Genomic DNA, 13417 nt, shown 5'->3' with positions numbered 1-13417 from the left:
TATGTACCCTCTCTTATCTCCTGACTGGGCCCCTTATGTTACTGGGGGGGAGGGGGAACAAGTATGAGGTGGTGGAGGCCTTTCTGTAAATAGTTTGAACATAGCTGGTTTCTAGGGTGATTGGGGAACAGTATTGGACTTTGGGTTTAATATTTTCGCTTTATTTTGCTGGGGGGGCTTTGAGAATTAAAAATTTATGTACATGTTTAAAACGGTTTATTAAGGTGTACTTTAGTAAAATTCAACGTGTTTAAGAGTATAGTTTAGGGGTAGCCTGGTGGCTCAGTTGGTTAGAGCACAGTGCTCATAACACCAAGGTCCCGGGTTTGATTCCCACATGGGCCAGTGAGCTGTGCCCTCCACACCTAGATTGAAAACAGCCACTTGACTTGGAGCTGATAGGTCCTGGAAAAACACATTGTTTCCCAATATTACCCAATTAAAAAAAAAGTAAAGTTTAATGTGTTGACAAATGTATACAGTCTTATTACCCCATCACAATCATTATACAGGGCATTTCCATCGCCCCAAAAAGTTCCCTCCAGTTCCTGGTGTGTGTGGCCAGTTCCATCCTTTCACCCCAGCCCCTTGTAACTGCTTTCTGTCTCTGTTGGGGAGCTTGCACACCTTTAATATGAAACATCCATGTTTAATGTCACAAACAATACAATTTTACAATAAGTCTGGTTTAGAAGGTCTGGGGCACCTGAAGCAATTATTGGCCTCTGCCCACAAACTCCACTCAGCATTTCCCCTTCTACTTTTCCCTTTTTCCCTCCACCCAGGGCTGGTGACGGGGTGGGGGTGGATGGAAAGGTGAGGAAGACCTCAGAGCATTTGCCAATGACAGTGATTTGATTGGCTTTAAAGTACCGTGGATTAGAGCCTTTTAAATTGAAGCATTTCTTTTAAAGAAAAGGTAACATATTAAAGACCTCGCTGCATGTTTTGATTACTCTCCAGGAAGGAGAGGAAGGTCATGGCAGAAGACAATTTTTGGTGCTTGGGTCACTGCTGAGGACAGATACCTGGCTGAATTATTGGTGGAGAAAGGCAGCTGGAGGGATGTGTGGGTGCCTGGGAGGGTGTGGAAGTCTGACTTGCCCTTGTGCTGAGGGAAGACTTGCCAGGTAAGTGAAATACCATAGCTTCTTGAGCAGGGTGAAAGCGTCCTGCGGAGGATGCTAAGGACCAAATGGATGGCATTAGAGGGCAGTGCCCCCTGCTTCCACGGGGCTCTGCCCCACGACTGGGGGTGAGACAGCTAGGACTACAGTGGCACAGGGAAGTAGCAGCACTCCCCCACCTTCACAAACCTCTGGGGGAAAGAAATCTCCCTCCCAGCAACCCAATTCCCTAGGCCTAAATATTAAGCACCAGAGCAAGACAAGACCCTTTTCCACTCGTGGAATTTACAGACTACCTAGTGGGGTTCTCCATAAGATTTCAGATGCTAAGTGCCACAAGTAAATAAACCATGGGATGGAGAGTAGGTGGAGAAACACTGGCCTTCTGGGGTCAGGGTTGGCATCAGTGAAATCTGAATGAAGAGGAGCATTCCAGCTGAGGGAACAGTGATTGCAACAAGAGGCTGGAACAAGCTAGGGGTGTTAGAGAAAAGCTGCCTTGTGTGGCTGGAGTGAAGACAGTACAGGGATGGTGGGCATGAGGCGCGGGGAGGTCATATAGAGCTTTTTAAGCTACGAAATTGGATTTTAGGAGAGAGGAACCCACCATCGAGGAGTTTTAAGAACGGATGGGGACAGACCTCGGAGACCACGAACCAGGGAGACTTTGGTTTTATCTCCAAGGAGAGAGGCGGGGTGTGGGCGGAGCCGCGGCAGGTCCCGCCCCCACGGTGAGCGCGTGACGGCCCCGCCCCCGAGGCGTGAGGGGCGGGCCCTGTGATTCACGCAGAGTGCCCTGTCGCACTCGAACGCTAGCTCGAGTGGGCGCTGAGGATAATCCCGCCGCTGTCCTTCATGGCCGCCGCCGCACTCCTCGCTCGGGCCAGCGGCCCCATCCGTGGAGGTGAGTGCGCTCCGGTTCCGCGTCCGGGGCTGGCCGCGCAGGCGGGAGCCCCCGCGGCTGGGTCTCCTCCGCCGCGGGCGGGCGGCGCCCCTTCGGAGAGCGCGCGACCTTTGCCCTAGTTGGGTGGCTCCTCGCGCCTGCGCGGTCCGACCTGCACTAACCCCTCCGACTCCTGCTCTGACCCTCCCACCCCCAGCCCGGTTCACAGGGCTGCATTCACATCTCCCGCCCCTCATTTCACCCCCAGCGGAGATTCAGGGTGCGCCCTTCCTCCGGAGCCAGGCCTGGAATTGAACCCACACTCCATCTGTGACCGTGGTTGGCAAGACACTCGCCTCCTGCCAGCCTCAGTTGGCCCCTGTGTAAAATGGCCTCAATACTGTATTACTATTCCAATAGAATCATAAGGATTAAATCACAGGGCGTGTAACACGCTTAGTGCAGTGCCTGGCATGTAACAGGTGCTTAGTAAAGGTTAGTTAGCTCTTTTCCCATCTTATTTCTCTCCAGCTGGAGCAGCAGGGACACCGATGGCCCGGGCTTCCTTTGCCTGGTGAGACCCACTCACTCTGAATAACAATAAAGGGAACTTCATGGAGAGCAGTCTGCCAGGCCACGTGCTAAGCGCTACAGTTAGTAGCTGTCTAATCCTCCCACCCCCAGACACTTAATTCTGTTGTGTCCTCCACATTTTGTATTTAGCTGAGGCTGAGTGAAGTTAAGATCCTTCCCTGAGATCACAGCTGTGATTGAAGCAAGAATAGTAAGCATTCAGTGGGAGGGTTCTCAACAACAGCACTGTTGACATTTTGGGCCCATAATCCTTTTGTTGTGGGGTCTGTCCTGTGCTTTGTGGGATGTTTAGCAGCATCCCTGGTCTCTACCCACTCCATACCAATAGCATTCCCCCCCTTCAGTTGTGACGACCAAAAATGTCTATGGCTATTGCCAGATGTCCCTTGCGGGGCAAAATCATCCCCCATGGAGAACCACTGAGTGCGTGGATCACCACCGTTATTATTTTATTATTAATTACGCAAGACCTCTTGCGTTCCCCTTCCCCTAACTCCCACTCTTCTTGCTGGCAGCTCTGTGTCGTCAGTTACATACTATCTACCAGTCTGTGGAGCTGCCCGAGACACACCAGATGCTGCGTCAGACATGCCGGGACTTTGCCGAGAAGGAGCTGGTTCCCATCGCGGCCCAGGTGGACAAGGAACACCGCTTCCCAGGGCCTCAGGTGAGAGTACCAACCTCGAGAGCCCATGATGGTGATCAGCCCTCCGCTCCTAGTTGAGAGGTGACAGGGACAGCCAGAGACGCACTGAGACTCCAGTCAGAAAACCCTAAGGCAGGTCCTGGGACCCAGAAAACGCTTTGGAGGTGTCCCTTGTCCAGCACTATGCCTATAACCAGGATGTAACTTTTGGAATGACAGTAGTGATGGTGGATGGTTGGCATACTTACTGTGTGCCAGGCATTATGCTAATGATATTATAGTAGTCAGCGCTGATAGCATGCTTACCACGTGCTAAGCACTGTTCTCAGCGCTTGAGAGGTATTAGCTTATCTGTTCCTCTTAACAGCCCTGTGTTGTGAAGGTACCGTTGTTGTATACCCTGTTGTAGAATTGATGAAACTCAAATTGGTGAGGGTTAAATAACGTGCCCAAGACCATGGAGTCAATGAACTGCTGAGTTAGGGCGTGAACCCACGTCTGTCTGCTGTGCTATCGTGTTCTTCGATTTGCATCAGAACACGTGTAATGACAAGTTCCTGCCGTATCCCCTGGCCTGGCAAGACATCTGGCAAATGGTGTAAATACTCAATAAATATTTGCTAAATAAGTAACTGGTGACAGAGTAAACCTTTCCGGCCTCTTCATACCTGTTTTTCAGTCTGAGGAATTTGAGTGTGGTCACCATTCACGTGTCTTCCAGGCTCTGGGGCCACTTTTCCAGTTTAGTAAGTGTTGTGTGTTCACAGTGTGTTGGGTTCTGTGCCTGGACTGTGGGAATACCCAAGGAGCTCAAAATGGAGCAGGCCATTTGAGCCTGCCATTTTAGGTTTTAAGCATTGGACATGTTTCATTTCATTTAATCCTAAGGACACTCCCACCTGCAAATGTCATCTCCATTTTGGAATGCTTGCAAGTGAAATAATGTATGTCAAATTCATGGTGCCTGGGAGCTAGTAATACTATTGCTATTTTCACTAGAGTTGAGAAAATTGAGGCACAGAGAGGTTACGTGATTTTCCCAGGTTTAGTGGCCTGTGGAGCTGGAATTCACGCTGAAAGTCTGGCGGCTCCAAAACCCTTCTCCATCCACTATCCACGTGGTTATCCCAGCAGCCCATTTGGCAGGCAGGGAAGTCACCCGCCCCCTTCCCCCCTCCACTGCTCTAGGTAACCTCCTGTGGCACTGCCCTTGTCGTTCAGTGCCATCAGTGTGAAAAAACTCAAAATTAAGCAAATAGGCCATGGTAAAGCAGGAATAGTTTAGAGGTGCTGCCTCCAGAGCACTTGTCCCAGACATAGCTGTGTGTTGGGGCTTTCCTGCCATACGACAAACTACTTATTTGTCCTATGTGATTCCTATATTTTCTCAAATTATTATTAATATTACAGACAGATTTGTTTTTCTTCCTCATACCCTCTGACTCTTGTTAATTCCACCCTGGAAATGTCTCCTGAATGCCACTTCCTCTCATTTCTCCCGACCGGAGCTCATCGCTCTGTGTTCCAGGAGCAATTCCATCCACAGTCCGTAATTCTCCAGCGGTGCTTCTTGCAGTGTCGTGTCTGTCTTATAGCACAGTTACTTCAGACGGTCACTTCCTGGAGGCAGGGACGAGGTCTTGTTCACACTTGCATCTCCCTGGCCAGCCCATCACCCGGCACTCCGGAAGTGCTTGACATTTAACGAACGTTTGCTGGATTTGATTGCATTGAACCAGACGGTCCGCCCATCAGGTCATCCCAAATGTCCTTATCATCCTAGCACGTAGCACACACTGCAGCGCAAAGTGGGGACTAGAGGAGGTGGCTAGCGGGGCCTCTTGCCCTGACTAAGCTGCGGCTCTTCAACAAGGTAGGAAAGGTCTTCTTTAAACGGCTTAGTTTGACTCTAGTGAGCATGGGCATACTCGGGATAGATTTATTTTGATTTTTTTGAATTTTTATGAGTTTATTTGAGCCAAACTGACTAACAATTGCTGGGAAGCAAAATCTCAAAGGATTTGAGAAAATGATCCCGATTTGATTTTTGTTTTACACCTGAGCTTTAGAAGTGACTTGAAGCATTGTTTTTATATGAAGAACCCTCTAAACATTTCCCAAATATGAAGGCAGCCGGTGCTGAGGGCTTGTTCTGTTCATCACAGCGAGGAAAGGGGTCCTGCCCTTTCTCACATTTTCTCTTGGGAGGTGGGAGATTCCTAGCCTGGGCCTAGTCAGTGATTTGCCTCTTTTTAAGATGCAAGTCTGGGTTCTTGCTTCATAGACACAGGGGACCGAGAGTGACCATTGTGGGTAGTGCTAAGAGGTGCCCCTGGAGCCAGCTCTCAAGGTCAGGCTTTTCTGCTCAAATATTAGGGAGCCTGGTTATTGTTACTAGTCAGTTACCATCAACGTGCTTGGATCAGAAATGATGTCTTCAACTGGGCATGTGTTCTTTTTTTCCCACTGCTTTTCATTTTGTTTTTGGTTGCTCCTTTTTGCTTCTCCTCTGCTCTCCACTGCCACCCTGTTCTTCCCACGCTGCAGGATACACTTCAGAGAGTATACGTTGCCTCTATTATTGCTTCTGTCTCCAGTTTTTTCCTAGAATGTTCCTGTGGCTGGCCGTGCCATATTGCCAGAAATAGGGAGATCTATGTCAGAATGAAAAAGGTTGAGAGAAACAGCCCCAGTCATCACTGGTGAACTGGGGTGGGCCTTGATTGTATATACCGTGTTTCCCCGAAAATAGGGTCGTGTCTTATACTGTATTTCCCCGAAAATAAGACCATGTCTTATATTAATTTTTGCTCCAAAAGATGCATTAGGGTTTATTTTCAGGGGATGCCTTATTTTTTCATGTACACAATCTACATTTATTCAAATACAGTCATAGCATCTTCTTCTGGAACTTCGTCATAACGTTCTAAATGCATCCGTCTTGCTGACGATCTTAATGGGGCTTATTTTCGGGGTACTTATTTTGTAAATTTTCGGGGTAGGGCTTATTTTTGGGGAAATGTTCATCCCATGGGAACATTTCAAGGCCCAGGGATGGGAGGGACGAGTTGGTGCTCAAGCGGACCAGCCCCTGTATTTGAGGGCGGCACCCCACCTAATTGAAATTTGCTGGCTCAACTCCAGAGTGATGGTGAGTGGTAATGCTGTTCCTGTCACTGACGGAGGTAGATGTTTTAAAAGAAAACACTGATGGCGAGGAAAAAAGAGGGAGGGGAAGGGGGAGTGGTGCATGCTGGTGAGGTCACATGGGTGCCGTAATCGTGAACTACAACTTTTTATTGTAGTACAGAGAAAACTAACGAGCGAGCCAGAGGCAGATGGTGTCCCCCTCTGGAGAGGAGAGTGCCGAGACTTTGGCCTTCCTTGTGGCCTAGACTTGGCCTGACTGGGGGGTGGGGGGTTCCTGGCGGTCGCGCTTCTCCACGTGAGTTCCCGCACCTGCAAAAGGAAGATGGCTCACCCTTGTTCTGCCCACACTCTCCCTGGGAATTTTGGTTTTCTTTTTGTTTCTTGGGATGAAATGGAGCCATGGGGCGATCGACTAATCATTTACACCAGGGTTGGTTACTGAAGAGCGATAGGACGAAGAGGAGCGTGTCTCTGTCCAGGGAAGTCTGGTGGCGTTTGTAGGGGGAGATAAGTGGAGGGTTTTTGGCCCAGTCTTTTGCTGGTAGGACAGAGAAAGGCTTTCAGTGAGGTCCTGTCTGGGCCTGAGCGTGAATCTTGAGAGACCTGTGTATTTCTAGCACCTGGGAGAATATGGCCCGGGCTCCTAACCAGCCCCAGCATTCTCTATTAAAACACTGTTTTCACCCTGGAACAGGTGTGTTAGGTGCCCTAAGCGTGGCTTCGAAAGGCGTTCTGTCGTGAGGCCACGCTCGTGCTGGCACAGGGCTCTGAATCCCCAGATCCCATTCAGAGCTCTGCATACACTGCCCACTCCTAGTCGATTCCTGCCTGCTGAGGTGATGCAGCATTTCTGAGCAGGGTCACCTCCACTTCTTCCGGGTGTGTGGTGACTACAAAATGTTTGTCGTCTTAGCGGTTCTCAAAATGACAGCTCTCTGGCAGCCCTGCGTCCCATGTGGTGCTGTGTTTGTGAACCTGTACTTCAAACAGGACAGGTTTGTTATCGGACCGTTTCTGGAGGTCAGACATCCGTAGTGGGTCTTGCTGAGCTAGAATCCAGGTGTTGGCAGGGCTGCGTTCCTCCTGCAGGTGCTGGGGGGAATCCATTTCCGGCTTCCAGAGGCTGCCAGCGTTCCTTGGCTCGTGAACCCCCTTCCAGCCAGCGTTTGTGTCCCTCTCACCTCTGCTTCCATCGTCACATCTTCCTTGCTGACTCTGCTGTCTTCCCTCATAAGGACCCTTGTGATGACATGGGGCCCCTGGATAATCCAGGGTAATCCCCACATCTCAAGTCCTAACTGTCATCCGCAAAGTCCCTTTTGCCACCTGAGGAGACATAGTCACAGGTCCCGGGGATTGGATGCAGACATCTTTGGGGGGCTGTCATCCTGCCTCCCACATGCTGGCTGTCTCCTTCCCCTCTGAACTGTGGCCCAATGTCGGCCTTGGGGGCTGTGGAGCTTGATCAGCACTTTTGGGGTCAGTAGGTCAGTGCCACTCCATAGACACTCTGTCCCCATTTGTGTTATGCATGGGAGACCCTGAGGTGGGTAAGGCCCGGACCCCAAGTGTAGTCTTACAAGACAGTTTCCCATGGGAACATTTCAAGGCAGAATCTCATGAGCAGTTTCCTAGAGGGGCACACAGCTGGTAACGGAAGGGCTGCAGGCCCGTAGGCACCACGTTTCTCCCAGACGTTACTGTCCAGAGAAGCACTTGTCAGCCGCTTAATCATAATAAATGCTGTGCAGGCAGTGGGCTCAGCATTCTATCTGTGTTGGCTCAGTCCTTCGTTCTGTGAGGTAGGTACTATTTGGGGAAAGAGTATAAGACTTTTTAAATCACAGAAGTAATACTAATTAGAGAAAATACTGGAAACATTCTTATTAGCTGGCTCTTTTAAGTCAAAAAAGTATAAGAACATGTTTGCTGGAATCAAATGATTCAAAAGGGCTTATGAAAACCAATGGCCCCCTCTCCCCTCGGTCCTGCTCCCCAGAGGCAGTTGTTTTAGTTGTTTCTCCTTGAAGCTAGGTCGGTTCTATTGTGGGCCATATTTCTCAGGTGGAAAGCAGACTTACAGAGGCTAAGGAATTTGTCCTAGTTCAGAAGGGCAGAGCTGGGCCGTATGCTGAGCTGGTTAAAACCCGGAAGTCAGTGCCTGATTTCAGTCCCAGCGGCACTACTGATAAGCTCTGAGCTCCGGTTTCCGCACCTGTGGCGTCCTGTTGACTCCTAGCATTGTTCTCACAGGGAGACGCAAATGAAAGAGCACACACAAAGCACTCATGCAGAATTTAGCATATCGTAGGCACTTGGTAATTCACCATTACTATTACTGTTATTCCAAATCAAAAATCCCAAGCCCTTACCATTCATTCATTCACTCCCTGGCACTGGGGATTTAGCAATGAGCAAAAACACAGCCTTTGCCCTTGTGGTCGGGGAGAAAGCTGTCAGTCAAAATGAGGACAGTAATAGGTGTGACAGTCCCGCTGCATAAGCGTTGCAGAGGAGACGCACAGGGGCTGCAAGAGCGTGTGATCACAGGGTTTGACTTAGTGAGGGCAGAGGCGGCAGCCCCCGGAAGCGATGCTTGAGCTGAGATCCGAAGGTGAGGAGGAAGTAATACATTGCTGACAGGAAATGGCATGTGCAAAGGCCCTGTGGTGGTGGTGGGGGGATGTGTGTGGTATGCTTACGGGCCTGAAAGAAGGTCAGTACGGCACTGTGCTTCTTACCTCAAGGCCCCAGAAGGCTTCCTGTGCCTTCTGCCTGTTCCCTGGTTGTGGCTGCGGACAGAGGTGAGCCAGTGTCGAGTGTGGGGGCTGGACGGCTTGAATGAATGATACTGTCGTGTACACGTCAGCTGAGGCTGGGTCTTCAGCGTCTGGACTCGGTGACCAGGGTGTGGGAGGGTGGGGCCACAGGAACTGAGATTTTGTGGACACGGGTTCAGGATCAGGAGGTTTAGGGGCTGGGGAGGCTGGGCACTGGCTCGCAGCTGCGGTGGTGACATCCTTCCCTGGGCCAGGTGAAGAAGATGGGCGAGCTTGGGCTTCTGGCCATGGATGTGCCCGAGGAGTTCAGTGGTGCTGGGCTCGATTACCTGGCCTACGCCATCGCCATGGAGGAGATCAGCCGGGGCTGTGCCTCCACCGGGGTCATCATGAGTGTCAACAACGTAAGTGCCCCCCTGGGGCCCTGGGACACACAGGTAGAGCAGAGGCTCCTGTGGGTGGGCCGGCACTCGGCCGCGTGGCCCAACATCCGGGGCATAGCCAGGCCTTGGCTCCCAGCCTCTGACCTCCTCTGGACTTGGCCCTGCACGTAGGGCTCTGGAGAGAACAGGCCTCGGGGTGGGGTCCACCCCAAGGGGGGCAGGTGTGCCTGGGCTTGAAGGCCTCTGACGACTTCCCTCTGTCCCCAGTCCCTCTACCTGGGGCCCATCCTGAAGTTTGGCTCCAAGGAGCAGAAGCAGCAGTGGATCACGCCTTTTACCAAGGGTGACAAAATTGGCTGCTTTGCCCTCAGTGAACCAGGTACCACAGTGGGTCAGCGGTCTCCCTGTCCCCCCACCTCAGAATCAGGGTGACAGGCTCAGATGAGCTGGGCTGTCCCGGGGACAGGCAGGAGCTGGGGCCTCTGCTGACTTGGGTCACTTGCTCATCGCTCCGGGCTTTCAGTGTGAGCTGCTGGCGGTTGGGGTCTGGCTGCCTGGGATCTGCCGAGGAGCACATGGTCGCTTCAGCTGAGCTGGGAGGGACGCTGAGCACTGAGGTCCCTTTGGCCCGAAGCTGCCCAGCTGCTGCACACCCTGCTTTGTTCTGAAAGCTTTGGGAGCCTGCGTGACCCTGGAGCTTTCTCTCAGGGCCCAGCCCCTGACTCTTTGGAGCCTGGTCATGCTCACCAGCTGGGGGCTGAGGCTGGGCTCCCTGCTGAGTAGGCAGCAGTATTTTTTGTGGGGGTGGGGGTGGTGGAGGTGAATTCTGAGTCTGTGTATGGAACAGGGAATGGCAGCGACGCGGGAGCCGCCTCCACCACTGCCCGGGCAGAGGGTGACTCATGGGTCCTGAATGGCACCAAAGCCTGGATCACCAATTGCTGGGAGGCCTCAGCCACCGTGGTCTTTGCCAGCACCGACAGATCCTTGCAAAACAAGGTGGGGACCCCAGAGAGAGGGCCAGTGAGACCTCTGGGCTACAGTCATTTCGTCATTTCTAGATCCGAATCTCCTTGGCCTGATGGATCTGTTTCTGCTCTGGGGCACGTTGGGTCTGTCCTTTTTCCTCCCCAGCCTGAGGAGCCAGCAGAGGGTGTCACCGCCCAGGGTCCTGAGGGGGGTGTAGGGAAGGGACTGGTTTGTGTGTGGTGTGGTTTGTGTAAGGCGCGTGGCCGAGGGCAGCCTCTGGGAAAGTCACTGACTGGCTTTATCTGCCTTTCAGGGCATCAGTGCCTTCCTGGTTCCCATGCCGACGCCCGGGCTCTCGTTGGGGAAGAAGGAAGACAAGCTGGGCATCCGGGGCTCATCCACGGGCAACCTCATCTTTGAGGACTGTCGCATCCCCAAGGACAATCTGCTGGGGGAGCCGGGGATGGGCTTCAGGATAGCCATGGTGAGCCCGGCAGTGGGGGTGGGGACCCTGGGGCCCAGCTGGCCAGCCGCTGACGGGGGTGTCCCCACAGCAAACCCTGGACATGGGCCGTATTGGCATTGCCGCCCAGGCTCTGGGCATCGCCCAGGCTGCCCTCGACTGTGCTGTGAACTACGCCGAGAATCGCAGGGCCTTTGGGGGGCCCCTCACCAAGCTCCAGGCCATCCAGGTAAGGAGGTGGAGACTTCCGGAGCCCAGCCTGGATGCTGGAGGGGGGCAAGCTTTCACCTGCTCCATGGCCCCTTCTCTCCCCTCCTGTGCTTGGAGGGGAGGCGGCGTCTGGTGACTGGTGGGCTGGGCCTGGTCGTTGCAGTTCAAGTTGGCGGACATGGCCCTGGCCCTGGAGAGCGCCCGGCTGCTGACGTGGCGTGCTGCCATGCTGAAGGATAATAAGAAGCCTTTCACCAAGGTGCCTGTGGGGAAGGGGTCTCCCCAGGAGTTGGCCCTTTGGTGGGCGGAGGGACTGAGGGAGAAGTCCAAGTGGGGTCCCAGTTCTTTAGGCCTGTGGGCCTGTTGCTCCAAGGGAAGCCTCGTCAGGCCCTTCCCTGCTGAGGGGCCATGTGCTAGGGGCTCCCCGCAGGGTAAAGTTTCTGACCCCCTCCCCTCCCCGTGGTTAGGAGGCAGCGATGGCCAAGCTGGCTGCATCAGAGGCTGCAACTGCCATCAGCCACCAGGTGAGTTCCCCGCCCGGATCGGATGTGCTTCCTGGGCAAGGCCCCAGGGGTTGTGTAGCCCCCTGTGTGCCAGCTGCCCCTCCCCCAGCTGGTCCTTTTGTGAGGCTGATCCTACCCCCGTCTTTCCCCACAGTGGGGAGGGGGGTCTCCTCCCTCCTGAGCCCCTGCTTTTTCCACCTCAGGCCATTCAGATCCTAGGTGGCATGGGCTACGTGACAGAGATGCCAGCTGAGCGGCACTACCGTGACGCCCGCATCACCGAGATTTATGAAGGCACCAGTGAGATCCAGAGGCTGGTCATCGCCGGGCACCTGCTCAAGAGCTACCGGAGCTGAGCCCCGCCGTGGGGCCGAGCACCACACCATCTGGAGTTGGGCGGGCCTGAGGACCTTGGGAAAGGGAGTGGGAGCCACATGGCCATGACTCTGACGCACAGAGACCGTAGGGCGGATGGGCAGGGGCCAGGCTTCCTCTTGCGAGGGGCCCCCAGCCCTAGCCCTTCTGGTGTGGGCTGGTTGGAAGTGGCTCTCCTGCCGCCTTCACCTCTATCCACCCCAGACCAAAATGCCTAGGGGCAAGTCTCGCAAAAGGACAGGTGACCTGTGTCTGAGGACACCCATCTTCGGCCCAGTTTCTTGGCTTTGCTCCCCTTCATGACCGTGCCTTACTTTCTTCATCCGAGGGGATGTGGCCTCCTGAAGGCAGGGCCGTGGGAAGGGCTAAGTTACCACTGCAGGGCTCCCTGTTCTGTTCCCGTGGGGCCTGGTGCTCAGCAGACCAGGTGAGACTCCGTCTTGGCACTGTCTGCTCTTTTCAGCCCCCCACCAGTTGAGGGGTCAGGAGGAGTGGGTGGGGGCCAGAATGACCAGGCCTCAGAGTACTGTTGCCCCGAAAATAAGACCAGGTCTTAAATTAATTTTTGCTCCAAGAGACGCATTAGGGCTTATGTTCAGAGGATGCATCCGAAAATCATGCTAGGGCTGATTTTTGGGGGAATCACGGTAGCAGCAGTTGGGCTAAGGCCCCAGGGCTGTCTTGGGAAGGCTGTGGGGCTGGGTCATTATTAGAAGCACCATTAACCTGTTCTTTGTAGAAATGAGTACAGGTGGGTGGTCTGATTCTGTTTTGAGACAGTCAGATGTGGGAACTGACTAATAAAGCATACCTGTCCCCCAATCTCGTGTCCTTACCTGAGTGCGGCTGGGGAGGGAAGGTTGTCCTTTAGTGTGCTTTCTGACAAACCCCACCCTGTGAGGGGGAGTAAAGGGGAGGGGGGAGAGAGTGTGTGAGTGTGTGTGTGTGTGTGTGTGTGTGTGTCGCTGACTGTAGGGAGGGTCTGTCTGTCCTGGGAGAGCTCCAGAGCAGGAGGAGCTGGGTCCAGTGGGCCTGGGTGAGTGACCACTGAGTCTCCAGATGGGTGAGGTGGGGGTGGGGGTGGGAAGGGGGAAGGAGCAAAGCTGTGGAGGGCCTGGTGTGAGGAAACGGAGACTTAAAAAAAATTTTTTTTTTTTGAGATTTTGTTATTGGGGAAGAGGAACTGGACTTCATTGGGAACAGTGTACTTCCAGGACTTTTTCCAAGTCAAGTTGTCCTTTCATCGTAGTTGTGGAGGGCGCAGTTCAGCTCCAGGTCCCGTTGCCCTTATTAGTTGCAGGGGGCGCAGCCCACCTTCCCTTGTGGGAATCCAA

At 53.3% G+C, this 13417-nt stretch overlaps 1 protein-coding gene across 1 annotated transcript; it reads left to right on the top strand.

Annotated features, from left to right (window-relative positions):
* The first annotated feature begins 1873 nt into the window (after nt 1-1873).
* ACADS (acyl-CoA dehydrogenase short chain) lies at nt 1874-12905 on the top strand. Its single transcript, XM_019727865.2, has 10 exons — nt 1874-2031; nt 3120-3271; nt 9435-9584; nt 9831-9942; nt 10411-10562; nt 10846-11016; nt 11087-11224; nt 11369-11464; nt 11673-11729; nt 11912-12905. The coding sequence occupies exons 1-10, from the start codon at nt 1983-1985 to the stop codon at nt 12062-12064; spliced, it is 1230 nt and encodes a 409-aa protein (XP_019583424.1). The 5' UTR covers nt 1874-1982; the 3' UTR covers nt 12065-12905.
* Nucleotides 12906-13417: the final 512 nt, after the last annotated feature.

Source organism: Rhinolophus sinicus, linkage group LG16, assembly GCF_036562045.2.
Source record: "Rhinolophus sinicus isolate RSC01 linkage group LG16, ASM3656204v1, whole genome shotgun sequence".
Classification (NCBI taxonomy): domain Eukaryota; kingdom Metazoa; phylum Chordata; class Mammalia; order Chiroptera; family Rhinolophidae; genus Rhinolophus; species Rhinolophus sinicus.
Note: the sequence above shows the minus strand (reverse complement) of the source record. Positions and strands in the feature narration are given on the sequence as shown.

What these genes read in the sequence shown, in the direction of transcription:
- ACADS (XM_019727865.2), top strand. Translation starts at nt 1,983, where the DNA reads ATGGCCGCCGCCGCACTCCTCGCTCGGGCCAGCGGCCCCATCCGTGGA. An exon ending in ACCGCTTCCCAGGGCCTCAG is followed by an intron (nt 3,272 to 9,434) that starts GTGAGAGTACCA and finishes TCCCTGGGCCAG; the next exon opens with GTGAAGAAGATGGGCGAGCT. An exon ending in TGGGCTTCAGGATAGCCATG is followed by an intron (nt 11,017 to 11,086) that starts GTGAGCCCGGCA and finishes GTGTCCCCACAG; the next exon opens with CAAACCCTGGACATGGGCCG.